The sequence below is a fragment of the Empidonax traillii genome, unplaced genomic scaffold (assembly GCF_003031625.1).
Source record: "Empidonax traillii isolate 1590-97213 ecotype Southwest subspecies unplaced genomic scaffold, ASM303162v1 scaffold513:size879593, whole genome shotgun sequence".
NCBI classification, from domain to species: domain Eukaryota; kingdom Metazoa; phylum Chordata; class Aves; order Passeriformes; family Tyrannidae; genus Empidonax; species Empidonax traillii.
The window spans coordinates 820,756-839,198 of NW_020955706.1; the positions used below are offsets into that span (position 1 = coordinate 820,756).

Here is an 18,443-nt window from a genome sequence, read left to right on the forward strand (position 1 = left end):
ACCAACTGGTGCTCTTGCTGTGACAAACTCAGTTGGTTTACTAGGTTTACTTGCTCCAGCTCTGTTCAATGCATAAATTCTGAAAGTATACTCAAGACCTTCGATGAGCCCCACACAAGGGTATTCTGTGGAGCGCACAGCTGTGTCATTAGCTTTCACCCACAGCAGACTGTTCCTTTCCTTGCGCTCAATGAGATAACCAGTAATTGGACTGCCTCCATCACTATCTGGCTTATCCCAAGCAACAAAAATGCAGTCCTTATTGACTTTGGTAATTCGTGCATTCTTTGGTTCACTAGGGACATCTAGAAAGAAATACAAACATATATATCAATTGTATGTTTTCTTACTAGAAAGATTAAATAGAGAAACGCTGCTAACAAAAACTGGCATACCAAATGGGAACCTTGCGATCATCTTGGCAGAAGGAAGCGGCTCAGAAATCCCAAAACGATTTTCAGCACGAACGCGGAACATATATTCTTCTCCGGGAATAAGTTTTCCAATTCTACAGGTTGTCTTTGTGACAGAAGATAAAGCTGTTACCCAGTCCCCGCGGCTTACATCACATTTCTCAACTACATAGTTTGTAATGTTACTGCCACCATCTTCAAGAGGTATATGCCATGAAAGAGTGCAAGCATCAGCATCAATTTCAGAAATATCAAATGGAGGCTGTGGTGGACCTGGTTTATCTGTACAAAAAAAGCAGATTAAGAAAGAAAGGGATGAAAGAAAATGGCAACCACTGGAATATACTAAAACTAGCTTTGTATAAAGCTGGATTGAAAAACAATGAAACGGAACATACCCATGACTATCACTCTGATTTTCTGACTATCAGTACCAGAGCTATTCTCTGCAGTAAGAGTGTAAAAATCAGAATCTTTTCTAGTCACATCCTTTATGATAAGGACAGAAGACTTTTCTGCTTTATGCACAGCAAGGCGACTGGATGTAACTACATCTTGATCTCCTTTCAGCCATTTACAGACAGGCTGAGGTTTCCCATATACATGAGCTTCAATTCTCAGTTTCTTTCCAGCTTTAATGTGAACGTGATCAGGCATCAAAATCTTAGGTGGGACTGTAAAAGAAAAAAAAATCAGACATATAAATTCAATTTCTGTGATATATTAATTTACTTTTTCTTATTTTTTCATGTGAAACATCTCTGCTTATTTTTCAAGAGGAATGACCAGTAGAAATGAACAGATGAATTTTAATTTAGGTTCCACTTATGGACAACTGCAGGGAAATATCTATTCCAGTCTTACTTTTACATTCTTGTACAGTTTACAAGAGAATATTTATGAGTTTGGATTGCCTTCGCACACACTTATGTAGATATTTGTAAACTATTAGTGCTTGAAATGTAATTCCTCTTTATATCTGGAACTTGTTGCTCACTTATTGCTGACTTTCTACAAGACAAACATGAAGGAGAAGAAAAGAAACACTGACGTTCTGAACTCAACCCACTTGCACAGTCAATCTTTTTGTATCTTCAAATTATTCTTTTCCTACTTCTTCTTTTCCACAAAAGCTATCAAGTTTCTTCCAAAAGAAACGTGACAGCTTGTTTGGTGTAGTCTTCCCACCATCGGCCAGTTTTCATTCTCCTTTTCCTGTCTCTCTCTCTTTCTCTTCCCATGTCACAATGCCCTTACCTCTACGTCTCCTGTGCTTCAGGGACCCTGCCACTTTAAATAGGCCAACCTGCCCTCCCTGCCTTTTGCTTTACATTCCCAATCAACTTCACAATATAAGCAACTTGTTTTCCCTTACATTAAAACAGGTGGCACTTCTGGCCCCATTTATCTCTAAAACTACCAGTCTGACTCTTTTTCATTTTAAGTTCATTGAAGGTGTTTATTATTTCTCCCTAATTCCTACTTTCTGGTTCCAGCTGAAACCATACCTGAAAAATTATTTAATAATTCTGAATTAGTGGTAAAATCTCATTCTTTCTGAGCTGTCAAAATATTCAGTACAGTAAACCTTCATCATCCAGATAACTTCATATGTTTTTCTGTGAGAACTATAATTCTTCCTCATTTTATTATTAAAGCAGTATATTGCAACATAGGCAGTATTTAATTTGCTACTTACTGAGTTGTTCTTTAATTTCAAATGCTCCTTCAGCTTGTATTGGCAAACTTACTCCTACAGCATTTCTAGCTGCCACTCTAAAGTTGTACTTCTTTCCCTCCTTCAGACCAGCTACAACAATGGAGAGATCCTTGACAACTGAATATTCTGTCCAGCGATCCGCTGGTTGGTCATCTTCTTTGTAGCTAACAATGTACCCATCAATTTTAGAGCCTCCATCACGCAGTGGTGGCAGCCAGCCTAAAGTAGCACTATTCTTTGTAATTTCAGTAACTTCAAGTTTTCTTGGTGGATCAGGTTCACCTTTCAGGGAAAAAACAAACAAACAAACACATTAAACACTGAATTTCCAAGATTTTCTAACTCTTGAGTATTTGTTGGATTATTGGATGACAGCCATGCTAACTCAACAAGGGCAATATACAAAAGAGCAAAAATCTTAATAATTGCAAAGGTACTATATTCATAGATCATATTATTTTAAAGGAACTGGCACAAAAATATTTATGTTTATCATTGAGTAGTTAGTAGCATTGTCCAGTTTAGAAACACTAACTTTCAAGAAACAAAAAATCTTATTAAAGTTAGCAAAAAAACCATAAAATGTACATAAAGGCATACTTACTTAGAGGATCTGTTGCTAGAACTGGTTTTGGTATGTCACTTGGAACACCTGCCCCATATTCATTTACTGCTGTCACTCTAAAATAATATTCATTTCCAGGTACAAGGTTTGCTATTTGGAAACTAGTTTTCTTTAGTTCTGCAGTGACTGTTGCCCAGGTCTTTCTGTCAGCCTCACGTTTCTGCAGGATGTAATGAGTCACTGGGCTACCCCCATCATTCTCTGGAGGTGCCCATGAAAGATGGCATGACATCTTGGTGACATCTGAAACCTTGAAGTCTGACACAGGTCCAGGAGTATCTATAAAGAAATTTCAATTTACATTAGACTTTTTGTCTTGAATAAATTAAAATTAAAGGGGGCTAACAGCTTTTTATATAGGGGGAGTTAGTGTTAGCTGATACCGTTATGCTCAAAAACTGTAGGATCTGGGGGTCATAAATAATCCTGCAAGGAACATTCAATATACTTATAAAATTGTCTCATTACTTACCCAGGACTCTGACATTCACAAATACAGCCTTTTCTCCAGCTGCATTAACAAGTGTCAGTGAATATTTGCCTGAGTCATCACGTGTTGAATCAGGAATGACACAGAAGGCCATAGTGTCAACCAGATCAACTAGTCCTTTTCTGATGACATTATCAACACCCATTCTCCTCCAGGTGACTTTTGGTGCTGGGCGGCCCCTAACAATGGCAAAAAGCCTGATAGGGCATCCAGCCCTGACTGTGACTAACTTTCTCATGCTTGCATCCAACTCAATCTCAGGAGGTTCTGAAAGTCAAAATTAAAGAAATAAAATACAAAGTTTAGCATGTGTAAGAAACTAAACCTAAAGCAAATAAAGGTTGGATGTAAACACTGATAAAGTGGATGGGAAAACTCACCAAGAATTTCTTTGGGAGATACAGCTTCTTTCAGTTCAGCTGGCCGACCAAGGCCAACCTGGTTTTGGGCAGAAACTCTGAACTCATATAATTGCTTCTCATCCAGGCTGGTGGCTGTAAATTCTGTGTGAATAACCTGGGCAGCAACATTACATCGTTTCCATCCTGCTTCAGGATCAGCACCCTCCACTTTTGGTCTAATTTCCACAACATATCCAATAATTGGAGCACCACCATCATACACTGGTTTTCCCCAGCCCAGGGTTATGGAAGTCTTTGTGCTATCAACCACTCTCAAGTTTGTGGGAGGACCAGGTGGTTCTGAAAGACAGAAAAAATTATAGATAAGAACACAGCTGTACAATTTAGTCATCTGCCATGTTACATTAAAAAAATATGAAAATTCAATGGTATTTTACCTATTGGGTCTTTGGCTACTACAGGTCTTGATGGCAAGCTTGGTTCTCCAAGTCCGACTTCATTTTCAGCACTGACGCGGAACTGATATTCATGACCGGGGAAGAGATTAGTTACCTTCTTGCGTCTCTCTGGGATTGCAGTCTTAGTAACAGGAACCCATCTTAGTGATCGTTTCTCTTTCTTCTCTAAAATGTATCCTGTAATTGATTTGCCACCATCGTATTCTGGTGGATTCCAAACTACAGTCATCTCTTCTTTGCTAACTCTTGTGACATCTGGAGGGTCGGGGCGTCCAGGTCTATCATATTTTGTTTTTGCAATAATTGGGTGTGTTTCTGTTGGTGGACCAGTGCCCATTTTATTCTCTGCACGCACTCTGAATATATATTCATTGCCTTCAATGAGGCGTGTCACTTTTGCATAGTTTGTTAGGACAGACGAAGAGAATGTAGACCAAACCATACGCTTGCTTTCACATTTTTCCAGGATGTAGTTCTGTATTTCACAACCACCATCATCTTCTGGAGGGTCCCAAGTAACAGTACATCTATCACTTGAAATGTCCGTGACTTTTAAGTTTCTTACAGGACCAGGTTTATCCAAGACAATAACAGTAGCATATGCCACGAAGTTACCAGCTGTGTTAGTTGCAGTAATCACATATTTCCCGCCATCACTGCGCCTTGATTTTGTGAGAACAAACTTCGATGTGTCAGAAGTTGTTTCAATACTGACTCTTGGAGATCTGGTGAGATCCGTGGCATCTTTGTCTTTTGTCCATACAACTTCAGGCTGTGGTTTTCCTCTGACTCCAGCCTCAATTCTAATTGTGTCACCTGCTTTCACAGTTAAAACTCCACTTAACTTCAAGTCTAGCACTGGCTTCTGCAGATCTTCCTTCACAACAACTTCCTCTGTTTTTACCCAGCCACTTTCACCAGCCTCATTCTTGGTTTGAACTCGGAATTGGTAAATCTTATTTTCCACACATTTATCTACCATGTAGTGTGTCTCCTTAATGCTGCCTTTGTGAACCCTTTCCCATTCATCTGACTCTTTCAATTTTCTCTCAACATGATAACTTAGGTTGGGACTTCCACCATCATAATCTGGCCTTCTCCATTTCAGATACACAAATGTCTTCCCTTTCTCTGCAATGTGAAGATTTTCTGGCTCTCCAGGCTTGTCAATAGGATTGATGGCAAGGATGGGAGTCTTGGTCTCAATGCAAGGACCCGGACCTATTTTGTTTTCTGCACAAACTCTGAAGAAGTATTCACGGTTCTCTACAAGATTTGCCTTTACTAATCGTTTAGTGATATCAGAGGAGACAATTGACCATCCCCTTTGATTTGGTTGGCGGTACTCTACTATGTAATTTGTAATTTCAGAGCCACCATTATCCACTGGACTCTCCCAAGCAATCATACAAGAGTCTTTTGTGACATAGCTTATTTTCAGGTTCTGACATGGTCCAGGTCTGTCAAGTACATTAACAATAGCAAAAGCTTGAGCCTGTCCACAGCTGTTCTTAGCTGCTATTACATATTTGCCATGATCAGCTCTTTTGGCTTCTTTCACTTGCAGTTCAACATTTGGTAGATCATGGAGTATCTCAACATGCTTTTCTTGGACTAGTACTTTGCCATCTTTAGACCATGTTATTTCAGGATCTGGCCTGCCTTTTACCTTACCAGTAATACGTATTGTTTGACCTACTCGGACAGTAATTAAATCTCGACAGGTCACATCTAGGCTTATTTCTGGAGGAGAAAGGATATCCTTTGCAAGTACAGTTTCTGGCAGTTCTCTTGGTTCTCCTTCTCCCACAATGTTGACAGCTTTTATTCGGAACTTATACTCATTTCCTTCTATTAATCCAGGTACTCTGAAAGCACACTGTCTAATTAGTTCATCCTTATTAATCCTATTCCACTGTGTAGTTCCAGTTTTCTGACATTCCACAATGTATCCTAGAATTGGGCTGCCACCATCTTTGAGTGGCTTTGTCCACACAAGATCAGCTGTTTCTTTAGTTTTGTCTTTTAATTTTGGATTTATAGGTGGTCCAGGAGGAGTGATTGGACGTGATGCTTTTATTGGATCAGAGCTTGGAGATGGTTTGCTTAAACCCACCATGTTTTCTGCAAAAACTCTGAATTCATATGTGTTGCCTTCAAAAAGACCAGTGACTCTGTATTTCATATCAAGTATAGGTGTCTTGTTGACACGCACCCATTTACCAGATGCTTCCCGACGTTCAAGTATATAACCAGTTATTGGAGTTCCACCATCAGATTTTGGTAGGGTCCAAGACACTGTTGCAGCATTTTCTGTAATATCATAAACAGTTGGTTTACCGGGTGGGGATGGTGGATCAAACATATATTTAGCAACTGTTGGTTCTGAATCAAGGGGTGCACCGATGCCTATCTTATTTTCTGCACGAACACGGAAAATATATTCACAGCCTTTCTGCAGTCGTGGAACCTTAATTTTTGTGTGACTTGTTCCAGAGCTAACCACTCCCCAAGTTTCTTTCTTTGATTGACGCTTCTCAACAATATAATTAATTATAGGACTCCCACCATCATCTTTAGGAGGGCGCCAAGAAATAACCATGTGTTCTGGTGTTACTTCAAGAATATTAATAGGACCAGTTGGTGGGCCAGGAACATCCAAAACTGTAAGGTGCAGAGCCACAGTTTTGCTGCCAGCTGCATTAGATACTGTGAGTAGATATTCTCCTGTATCTTTTCTTATACAGTCTTTGATAGTAAGCACGGTTGAATAATTGTCAGTCTCAATCTTGTATTTGCCATCTGGTTTAATTTCAGTGTCATCAGTAACCCATTTTGCAGTGGGAACTGGCACACCTCTCATAATTGCTGGAAGTCGCACTGTGGTGCCAGCTTTAACAACAAGACCTTCAATTAACTTCACATCTAGTTCCACAGATGGAGGTACTGAAATGAGAGAAAAATAGAAATTCATTTAAGCATTTCAAGGGAAATGCTTAAAGACAGACAGAAAGAATAAGTGAAACAACACAAAAAACCCAAAAATTACCTAGTTTTTCTTGACACTCTATTGGTATAGTTGTATCGGGAAGGCTGAGACCAACAATATTCTGAGCTTTCACACGGAATTTGTATATTTTTCCTTTTTGTAGGCCTGTAACAACACAGTCTAGCATAGGGACTGTCTGGAACTTTGTCCATTCATCTGCACCCTCTTCTTGATATTCCACCAAATATCCAGTTATCTCAGCACCACCATCACGATCTGGTCGATTCCAAGCAAGGGAAACTTCAGTCTTGTCAACATCTACATGATGCAGATTCTTTGGTGGCCCTGGAGGATCTTTTAAAATAAAACCCCAAAATGGTTACTAGGATGAAAAATCTATGGTATCAGTGTATTATGTCAGTATCACATTGATACTAACAGGACAGTCTCCAAAGTACCAATAACAATATTAAAAAAACCAAATTGTGTAACTGAAAAACACTTACGCAGTGGATCTATAGCTTTAATAGGCTTGAGTGTTTCCACATATGGACCTCTACCAAACTGATTCTCAGCTGCAACTCGGAATTGATACTGAGTGCCTTCCATCAGATATTTAGCCATATGACTGCGTTTCTTGGAGGATGATGAGATGGCTACCCACTGTGCAGAAGCTACATCTTTCCTTTCCACCACATAGTTGGTAATGACAGAGCCACCATCATCTTCTGGTTCAGTCCAAGTGAGATAGCAAGAGTCACTTCTAATATCACTCACTTTCAGATTTCTGGGTGGACCAGGTTTATCTAAAATCAACAAAAATTAAATCCGTTATTTATTTGATAACCAAAGAATTTCTTATAAAGCTTAGTAAATTTCAACATAAAGTAATATATTTAATGTAATTTTTAGTCCTTTTTCTACTGTGTATTTTTTTTAAAACTTTGTTAATTGATATTTTCCAGAAATACCTTTATTTCCTAATCTCTGATTATAGAATAAGAAGGTGTGGTATAAAAGGAACACCAAAAAGATTACCTAAGACCACGACTTTTACTGAAACAGTCTTTGAACCAGCTGGATTTTCAACTGTCAGGGAGTACATTCCACCATCTTCATGGACTGTGTTACGAATTTCAAGCTTACTACCAACTCCTGTAACCTCAATATCAGCTTTGGGTGAGACTTCATGATCATCTTTCTTCCAAGTAACTTTTGGGAATGGAACACCTTTAATAACAGCACTAAGTCGCAGGGTATCTCCAGCTTTTACATGCTGTTCTCGGGCCATATTAGCATCAAGTATCAACTCAGGAGGTTCTGGAATCAAAAAGATAAGTTTTTAAAAAATGAGGAAAAAAAAATGTTCTTAGGTAAACTTATCTGATTTTATTAAACTCACCAAGCCTGTCCTTTACTTCTACTGGATCACGAACGTTGGCTGGATCAGATTCCCCTGCTGCATTGACTGCCTTGACCCTGAACTTGTAGGTCAAACCCTCAGTAAGACCAGTGACTTTGTATTTTGTTTCAGGACAAGAATCTGCTGTAAGATTAGCCTTTTTCCATTCTTCATCTCCAACTTTCTGATACTCTATTAGGTAGCCAATTATCTTGCCATTTCCATCATGGCGCGGTGGTTGCCAAGATAAATCAACTGAATTTTTAGTTTTATCTACTGCTTCTGGATTAACAGGTGGACTTGGTTTTGCTGTTAAAAAAAGCAAAAAAAAAAACCAAAACAAAACAAAAAAACCAAAAAGGGAGAAAAAAAGAAACTATTAAAATCCTTTTCTAACTGAAATTAGGAGTGCATTAAATTTTCAATGAGAAATGAAATTTGATACTTCACCGATTGGATCTCTAGCGAAAATTGGCTTTGATGGTGGACTAGGATCACCAACACCAATTTCATTTTCTGCTGAAACACGGAATTCATATTCACAGCCTTCAAGGAGGTCAGGTACTTTGAACTTTGTGCCGGGGAAAATTGGGTCTTTGGTAGCTCTGACCCATCTTGTAGCCATTGTTTCCTTCTTTTCTACAATATAGTTTGTTATCGGCTTGCCTCCATCATACGGTTTGTTCCAAACCACTACTGCAGAGTCTTTGGTAACATCCTTAATGATTGGTTGCTCAGGTGCATCCGGAACACCTGGGGTGGGGAGAAAAAAAAAGAGCGTATAAGCATTATAAACAGAATGAAAATTAGAGTATTGAAGTAAGATTGTAAATGAGAAACATACGGAAACGGTCCTTGGCTTTCATCTCATCAGAGATGAGAGGATCACTTATGCCATAAAGATTTTCAGCATAAATTCGAATTTGATATTCTCTTCCTTCAAGCAGCTTAGGAACTTTGCATGTTGTCTTCACTGTGGCAGATGTAACTGGCATCCATAGGTCTTTGTGTGTATCCTTCTTCTCAATAATGTAATTTGTGATTTCACTGCCTCCATCATCTAATGGAGGTTTCCAGGAAACTACCATATGATCTTTATAGACTTCATCAAATATAACTGGGCCTACTGGAGGTGATGGGCGATCTGTTTAAGAAAAAATAAAGCATACCCACGCTTTTATATAAACTTCACATAACAACAAAGACTGAACAGTGTCAATACAGCAAATATAGTATAAAATGAGAAACCTGACATCACAGTTTTAATAAGGAAATAAGACCTCAGGACTATTCCTCTTTAATACATGTTTGACTCACTTGACTTAATTCCTTAATGCTTATAAGGTATTTGGTGATTAACATTTTCTACAGTCTTGACATTCTCTTAAGTGCATGTAGAGATATTAAACTATTCATGCTTAATAAACCAATCCAGATTTAACTATGTACTCAAAATTATTTAGAGGCTTTTCAGTATAATTGAGAATGCAGAAAATCAGATTATTGTAATAAAGAATACATTTCAATATCTACATTTTATATAATTCAGTTAATTCAAATCACTAATAAAATCAGAGACAATACTGTTGTTCAGTAAAACCTACCAACAACATTCACTTGACAAAATCCTTTTCTTGATCCTGTGCTGTTCTCCACAGTCACACAATATTTCCCTGTGTCTTCACGGACAGATTTTAATACCCCCAAGCAAAGAGTTGTAGGAGTTGTCTGGATCTTTATACGGTCATCTTCTTTCACAACGATATCATCCTTTAGCCAAGTAACCTTTGGTGCAGGCTTGCCTGAGTAACGTCCAGTCAGGCTGAAAGCTTCACCAACTCGAACAATAAGCTTGTCTCTAAAGTCAAGGTCAAGTGTGGGAGGAGCTGAAAGACAATATTGAAAAACGTGATGCCCAAAAATGTCAGCAATAGTAAAAAGAAAAAGTAAGGAATCAATAAATGGGAACACTGTTTTGAAAAGAAATATGAAAAAGTTACATACCAATTTCATCCTTGCATGTGATTGGTTTCGTGCAAAATGATGGCTTGCCTTGCCCCACAATATTGCAAGCACTCACACGATACTCATAGGTGTCACCCTCTTTCAAGCCTTCTACAGTGTATTTCCTATCAAGCATTTTCTCCTTTGTAACTTTGTGGAATTTGTCTTTTCCAATGAGACGGCTCTCTAGGACATACATGGTGATATCTGAGCCTCCATTGTATTTTGGAGGGTTCCAAGTTAATGTAACAGAGTTCTTGGTAACTGCTTTTACTTCCAGGTCTTCTGGACGGTCAGGAACAGCTGTGAATAAACAAAAAATATTGTAAATGCATTTTTCTGTGTATTCAGAATACTCCTGCATATTCATCTAATATGACAGTTATCCAAACTTAGAAATATTCTTACTTATTGGATCTCTAATGACAATCTCTTTTGTTGTCTCTGTGAATGGACCCATGCCAATTAGATTCTCAGCTGCAATTCGGAAAAAATAGGCTTTCCCTTCAATGAGTCCCTGAACAGTAGCATTCTGTCTTGTAACTGTGTAGCTCACTGGAGTCCAAGCTCTGTGGTCAGCTTCACGTTTTTCAATTATATAGTTGGTAATAGGAGAACCACCATCATCTTCTGGAGTAAACCATGACAATTTACAAGAGTCATTGGTTAGGTTCTCAGTAAGGAATGGCACTCCCACTGGACCTGGCACATCTGAAAGCAAGGGAAAAAATGGAGTATTTAAGTGTACATGCTGAATTTACGAACTTATACTAGTCACAAAAATTACAGTTGCTATTTACCTAGCACATCAACAATAATGGTCTTCTTCCTCTCACCACCGTCATTTTTAGCAAGAAGAGTGTATAAACCCTGGTGACTCCTTTTGCAATTCTTGATGACTAAAGAAGAACTAATAGCTGTTTCTTCAATTTTGGCTTCTTCTGGCAAAGCGCGGTCATCCCTGGTCCAAGTCACTGTTGGAGGTGGTTTTCCTGAGACATATGCTATGATTCGAATTACTCCTCCAGCATGAACAACAATTCTGTCTCTGACACTTGCATCCAAATTAATATCAGGAGCCACTGAAAGAGGTGAACAAAAAAATTTAGTGAGTGTTTTTCTCACTTTGAATTAGAAGTACTAAAAATGTAAATGAAAATGATAAATACCAATTCTGTCCTTCATTTCAATAACATCTGTGACTTCTCCAGGTTCTCCGATGCCAGCAGCATTCACTGCTCTAACTCTAAATTTGTAAAAACATCCTTCTTTTAATCCTGCCACAACAAACTTGGTTCCTCGAATTTCTTTATCTTTTACCTGGAAAAAAATATTGTAATGTCAGCTGACATCAGGATATCATCAATTTCTTTGCAAAGTTTGAAACAAGTCTTACATCAGATATTATTTCAGATTTACAAGCACACAATAGTATTAAGCATACATGGACCTAGCTCACATAGAATTCTTCAGAATTTGTGCAAAGAAATACAGGACATGGACATACAAGCTATTTTGAAGGTTCATCTTTTGATAGTTCTACAGCGAGGGTTGCCAAAACAATTATCATAGCCTGGTCTCAGAAGAGTTACATGTATTTTTGGACACATAAAGTCATGTAAGTGAAAGTGGCAAAAAAAGGAATTCTGTTCTTTTCAAACCGCAATACGAAGGCTCTTTAACTGGAAATTAAGGTATTAATTAAAATGTACCCAGATGTTTATGGACATATAAAAAATTCCCAAGGTGCACACCAGTTAATTTTTCAGTAATGTATTATTGAAAAAAGGAGGAAAATGTAGGGGCATAAAATGCTTTGGCACTGTCTGATACCAATGAAACTTACTTTTGTGCCAGTTCTAACTTGGTCTTTTGGGTTTTTTAATAATAAATTACCTATATACTTTCTCACATCTTTAAACAGAAATTATTGAATTCTAAGTTTAGGAATTGCAAAGTTAACTTGATATGAAGAAGGGGCAAGCACTAACTTTTAAGTTTGGTCCTATATTTTAAACATATGAAGATAATTATTGTGCAAAACTGCAAACTTTTAGAAAATAACTTGCATAGTGAAAATGTATAAAGAAATTTTTTTTCCTGCAGTAATTTACTTTGACAGACACACAGAAAAGAAATGCAGATTCTGTAACAGTTTTCCACCTACCCGTTCCCATTCTTCCTTTCCTTCCTCTTTATACTCAACAATGTAGCCAGTGACCCTAGAACCGCCATCCTTTATTGGCGGAGACCACTCCAGATCTACAGAAGACTTTGTCCAATCAGTAACTTTTGGTATAGGAGGGCCAGGTGGGGCTGAAAAATATCATCACACAGCATAACAATATATTGTGTGTTCTTATTTGAATATTTTCATATTTTGGAAAAAAGAATCTAAAATATTTACCAATAGGATCTCTAGCAAGTGCTGGATCAGATGGCATGCTCGGTGGGCCAACACCAGCTGCATTGATAGCTGAAACACGGAACTGATATTCAGAGCCTTCAATAAGACCTGTGACTTTGTATGAAACCCCCAGTGTCATAGGCTTGATAGGATCTCGGTTAACCCTGGTCCATCTCTTTCCAGTGGTCTCTTTGCGCTCCAACCAGTAACCAGTAATAGGAGAGCCACCATCATGCTCTGGTTCTTCCCAGTTTACAGTCATTGAGTCACGCGTTATACTGCTAACTGTTGGCTTGTCACAAGGTCCAGGAACAGCTGGGGGAAAAAATTCACACGTATCTTGTAAAAAATATGCTAAAGAAATATGGAGATAGCCAGAATGCAGAGCAGCTATGCACTCACAGAGTCACCACTGCACTAGGTAGTTACCTATCTGCACAAGATTCCTTCCCTCATTCAGTTTCTCATCCCTATTCAGGTACAGATAGTTCTGAGAAAAATAAAGTATCTTTCCTTTAAATAACAATTGCCAATTTTTTTCCTTGCCTTTCTGGATCACTATCTCATTTCAGTGCCCAGCCTAACACTGGATGTTTTAAGAATTATTTTCTCCTGCCAGCTTAACATTCCTTCTGTGTTAAAGCTGCTCTGTCTAATCTTTAAAAAGTGAAGGCAGGAAATAGACCCTTCCTGAGGTTATGAGGTTAATACTGTCTCAACTACAACAGAATGACATAGATCTTACCAGTTAAACACTTATTTGTATATTTAAACCTTAAAAATGTTAACATTGTATTTTAGTATGTACCAAGGAGGACAACAAGTTTTTTGAAGTGCTACACATGGTTTTAAGAACAAAGTACTAATGGTAAAACTCTTCAAGCTATTCTAGAAAATTTACTTAGTGAAGAGAAAAAAGTAGTAGTGGTATTTAACAGATTCTATACACATACCAGCATATGGAAACAACTGCCATCACTTGAAAGTATATTTCTACTTACTGAAAAGATTTCGTGCTGTTTCTGGCTCACTATCCAAAGGTTCTCCAATCCCGTATTTGTTTTGTGCCATAATGCGGAACACATACTCATGGCCTTCCATCAGCTTGGGAACAGTGAATATGCATTCCTTAGGCTCATTAGTAACAGGTACCCATGTCCTCCTATTTGCTTCTTTTTTCTCTATAACATAGTTTGTAATCTTAGAACCACCATCATCTAATGGAGGAAGCCATGATATTGTCATTTTATCGGCCAAAATGGATTCAAATTTAATAGGTCCCACTGGAGGTCCAGGACGACCTAAAAATGACATTTTAATAAAGAAGAATTAATTCAAATGCTACTAAAGTAAAGTATCTATCAATTGAATACTATCAATTTCTGTAATGTATAAGAGTTCTTGATATCTACCCAAAACATTCAGCCTCATCTCCTTTGAAGCAGTTCCCAGATCATTTACAGCTGTTATAGTATATAAGCCTGTATCATTTCTCCGAGACTGTTGAATTAATAAAGTGCAAGTATCTTCATCAACAATCTTGTTGACATGTTGATCATAGAGCACTGGTGATTTGTCATCTGGTTTCTTTGTAGAGGCTTTTAGCCATGTTAATGTGGGGAAGGGTACACCCTTTATCTTGGCCACAATTTTAACATCTGTTCCTTCTTCAACCTCCATAAATTCTTTGAGCTCAATAGATGGTGGACCTACAATGAAATGTTGAAAAAATAATATAAAAAATAGTTCATACTTTTAAAATGAAATTTGTATTTACTGGTATCAGTTAGTACTTACAGGTCTGGTCTTTGACAACAAGTGGGCCAACAGTGGCTGATGGTCTGCTAGGACCTGCTATATTTACAGCTTTGACTCTGAATTCATATTCTCCACCTTCTACAAGGTCCTCAACAGTAAATTTTGTTTCTTCCACATCACGTCTGTTGCATTGCTTCCAAGACTCTTTCACTTCTCCAGTACGATCCCAGCGGAGACATTCAACATTATAATGCGTAACTGGAGCTCCACCATCATTCTTTGGTGGTTTCCACGTCAAGCTCACTGTGTTCTTGGTTACAAGGCCAATCCTTAGTTTAATAGGCGGATCAGGAGGATCTTCACAAACAAAACAGAAATGTGAATAAATCCACTCTACGGTACCATCTGGTTTTAAAGGATTTGTTTTAATTTAATTTTACTTACGGATTGGATCCCTGGCTGTGGTCCGTTGGATGGTTTCTGCAGGAGGGCCAACACCAAAACGGTTTTCTGCACGTACCCGGAAGAAGTACTCTTGGCCAGATATGAGATCAGGTACAACGAAGGAGGTACTCCCACAGTTTGCATTGACTTTAGTCCAGGCCTTCCCATCAATAGTTCTTTTTTCGATAACATAGCCTCTGATTCTGTCTCCACCATCATCATCTGGCATCTTCCATGAAAGTTTACAGCTACCCCTTGTGATATCACTTACTTTAAGGTCTTTCGGTGGACCAGGGACATCTGTTAATATAAAAGCAGAACAGACACAATTTTAGATAGTATGTAGAAAAACAAGACTAAAACCTAGTATTTGAATAGTTCAATATATACAAGTCATACCAAGCACATTGACTCTGACATGCACTGTTTTTTGTCCTGCTTTATTCTTTGCTGTAATACTGTATCGTCCAGAATGACTTCTGTTGCACTCAGGGATGATAATTTCTGAACGTGTATCAGTTGCTTCCACCTGTGTATTATAAGAAGAAAGAGAAGTTATAAATCAACTTTAAATATTTATGTTTGAAAAATGCAACAATACTGAGGTTAAAAAAATTGTTTGCTTTACCTGAGCTTCTTCAGGTACGTTATGACCTCCCTCCTATAAACAAAGGGAAATGATGTAAATATAAAAGGGAACAGGCCTAAATGTCTAGAAACAGCTGTAGAAAAAAAAGTTATCTCTTTTACTAACCTTTGCTGCTGTTTTTGCTTTTCCTTCATACTCCCAAAATGTTTTTGGAACTGGACGACCCTTGATAACAGCTGGGATTTTAATTGTTGTGCCAGCACGACAAGAGAGTAAATCCTGTGCTCCAATATCAAGGAAGATTTCTGGTTCCTCTGCAAAAATATTTAAATATAAAAATTTTAAGAGTTACTCAGAGGATATCTCTGTCAGCATGTAGCTGAAAGCCCCCTGAAACATGTAAGAATGCAAGTTTATGCGATAAAGATTGGGTGTGCAAAAAGGAAACTGGGGAAGTATACAAATAGAAAAACTTGTTGCAGTAATTTCTTCATAAAATACACAGTATTTCCTTAGTATGACTGTAGGTGGTTATCGATTTTCTAATAGATCATGCTCTGGTAATAGTCATCATGACACTTTCAAAAATGTGTGTCAATCTTTCATTAAATTTTTGCATAATTGTTTATTCTGTTTGACTTGTTTGGCATCCTGCTTGAACATTCACAGCAGTAAGTGGCATTTAGATACAAATAACTAAATCAATTCCCAGAACACCTACCTAGAATATCTTGGATAGGTATTTCTGATGTTGCAGGACTTGGTTCTGATTCTCCAGCAGCATTTACAGCTTTCACCCTAAATCGGTATTTTCTGAGCTCTTTCAAGTTGGGAATAACACATTCACAAGTAGGGAAGAGTTTGTCTCCTTCATTCACCTTCTTCCAGTCAGTACTACCTTCATCTTGCATTTCAACAATATATCCTTTTATAGGACTCCCACCATCCTTTTGAGGAGGTTTCCATGCAAGAGCTATGGATGATTTTGTTTTGTCTTTGACCTCTGGGCAAGATGGTGGACCAGGAACAACTTGCAAAACGAGAGTAAGTAAAAATTACCTGAGAGTTAGTGTCTTCCTGTATTTTTTTGAATAGTTTCTAGAAGAATGCCAATACTCTAATTTTCTTCTCTCATACATAGAGTGTATAACCCCAGAACATGCATACTAATAGCATATGCTACCTATATTATTAAGAGATACTTAAGGTACAAGGCATAAATATCAAACTCTTTAAAAATTAAGTAAAAAAACAATATAAAAATATGATTCTGATCTGAAATTTATTTGGCAATATCTGCATTGGTGTAATCAGAGTATTAGGCACATAAAAGAGATAAAAAATTTAAATTACAGCTAATTATTTTTAAAATGGTGACAAACACCAAATCAGGAAACTATTTGTGTCAGTATATTCTTTTTGGTTTAATGAAAACAAACCATTTGATTAATTGCACTAAATGAAAAATAAAAAATAGTAGCACATCTTTAGTTCTGTTGTGATAGAGTCCTTTAACATAGTCATACAAATTATATACTTACATATGGGATCTGCTGCTAAGGCTGGATCTGATGGTTCACTGGGAGGGCCAATTCCAGCAAGATTTTCAGCCATAACTCTGAACTGGTACTCAACACCCTCAATCAAACGAAGCACATTGTGCTGTAGACCTTTTACTGATGGTTTTGTTACCGGAGCCCTGTTGACACGTGCCCAGTACACACCTCCCACTTCTCTCTTTTCTAGCCAGTAGCCAGTTATTGGGCTGCCACCATTGTCCAAAGGAGGCTCCCAAGTCACCAGCATAGATGATCTGGTGCGTTCTAAAATCTTTGGCTTTCCAGGAGGTCCAGGAAGGCCATAGGGATCCTTAATAACAACTTTTTCTGAGAGGCATTCATCACTTATTCCATATTTGTTTACAGCCCGGACTCTAAATTGGTATTTTTCATTTGTTGCAAGATTCCACACCTGAAAAAGAAGATTTAAATCAATACTTGGCTACTTTTGGAATAAACTTACTTGGAGATATGCAGTGATTTTCACTTTAAATTCTGTCTTGGAATCTCATTGGCATACTTCTGTTTATTACCACAAAGCTATATATGATGTCCCAAGGATATTCTTATTTTATGTGCATAGGACCAGACATTAAAAAAATGTCATCATGTGTGGTTTTGCAGTTGGTAAAGTTGAATAATACTGGGTAATGGAAAGGAAGATGTCTTCTAGCTCAGTTGAAGTTAGGTACCAAAAGCGAACAAATTTCTTTTGTTTTGTTATATGAGGGATAACACAGATACATGGATGGCCAATACAAATAGTAGCCATTCATCCAGTAATTCTGGAGTTCAAATGGAGCATGAGCACAGGTGTCTTTGCAAATAGCAGTATTCATTAGATATGTAATATTATTTTTTACGCATACTATATACTACATAGTACTCTATGGCTGAAGAGCAGCCAGGCAGAAAGGGACCTGGGGGTGATGATTGACAGGAGGCTGAACATGAGCCAGCAGTGTGCCCAGGTGGTCAAGAAGGCCAATGGCATCCTGGCCTGCATCAAGAACAGTGTGGCCAGCAGGAGCAGGGAAGCGATCCTTCCCCTGTACTCAGTGCTGGTGAGGCCACACCTTGAGTATTGTGTTCAGCTCTGGGCCCCTCAGTTCAGGAAAGACATTGAGGTGCTGGAGCAGGTCCAGAGAAGAGCAACGAGGCTGGTGAAGGGACCTGAGCACAAGTCCTATGAGGAGAGGCTGAGGGAGCTGGGGTTGTTTAGT

General features: G+C 38.1%; 1 protein-coding gene across 1 annotated transcript in view; it reads right to left on the bottom strand.

Moving 5' to 3' along the window:
• Positions 1–18,443, bottom strand: part of TTN (titin) — a 106,816-nt gene that overhangs the window by 52,812 nt on the left and 35,561 nt on the right. Inside the window, exons 61-90 of the mRNA XM_027896710.1 lie at positions 17,203–17,632; positions 16,383–16,691; positions 15,827–15,975; positions 15,701–15,733; positions 15,472–15,601; positions 15,073–15,372; positions 14,668–14,985; positions 14,283–14,579; positions 13,872–14,171; positions 12,871–13,185; positions 12,631–12,779; positions 11,633–11,783; positions 11,264–11,545; positions 10,872–11,174; positions 10,464–10,766; positions 10,064–10,345; positions 9,304–9,603; positions 8,910–9,212; positions 8,460–8,768; positions 8,096–8,377; positions 7,564–7,863; positions 7,118–7,411; positions 4,048–7,014; positions 3,629–3,949; positions 3,231–3,515; positions 2,738–3,037; positions 2,113–2,415; positions 812–1,087; positions 396–695; positions 3–305 (exon numbers count right to left, since the gene is read on the bottom strand). Coding sequence (XP_027752511.1) covers positions 3–305; positions 396–695; positions 812–1,087; positions 2,113–2,415; positions 2,738–3,037; positions 3,231–3,515; positions 3,629–3,949; positions 4,048–7,014; positions 7,118–7,411; positions 7,564–7,863; positions 8,096–8,377; positions 8,460–8,768; positions 8,910–9,212; positions 9,304–9,603; positions 10,064–10,345; positions 10,464–10,766; positions 10,872–11,174; positions 11,264–11,545; positions 11,633–11,783; positions 12,631–12,779; positions 12,871–13,185; positions 13,872–14,171; positions 14,283–14,579; positions 14,668–14,985; positions 15,073–15,372; positions 15,472–15,601; positions 15,701–15,733; positions 15,827–15,975; positions 16,383–16,691; positions 17,203–17,632 — 10,894 coding nt within the window. The remainder of the gene's footprint in view (positions 1–2; positions 306–395; positions 696–811; positions 1,088–2,112; positions 2,416–2,737; positions 3,038–3,230; positions 3,516–3,628; positions 3,950–4,047; positions 7,015–7,117; positions 7,412–7,563; positions 7,864–8,095; positions 8,378–8,459; positions 8,769–8,909; positions 9,213–9,303; positions 9,604–10,063; positions 10,346–10,463; positions 10,767–10,871; positions 11,175–11,263; positions 11,546–11,632; positions 11,784–12,630; positions 12,780–12,870; positions 13,186–13,871; positions 14,172–14,282; positions 14,580–14,667; positions 14,986–15,072; positions 15,373–15,471; positions 15,602–15,700; positions 15,734–15,826; positions 15,976–16,382; positions 16,692–17,202; positions 17,633–18,443) is intronic.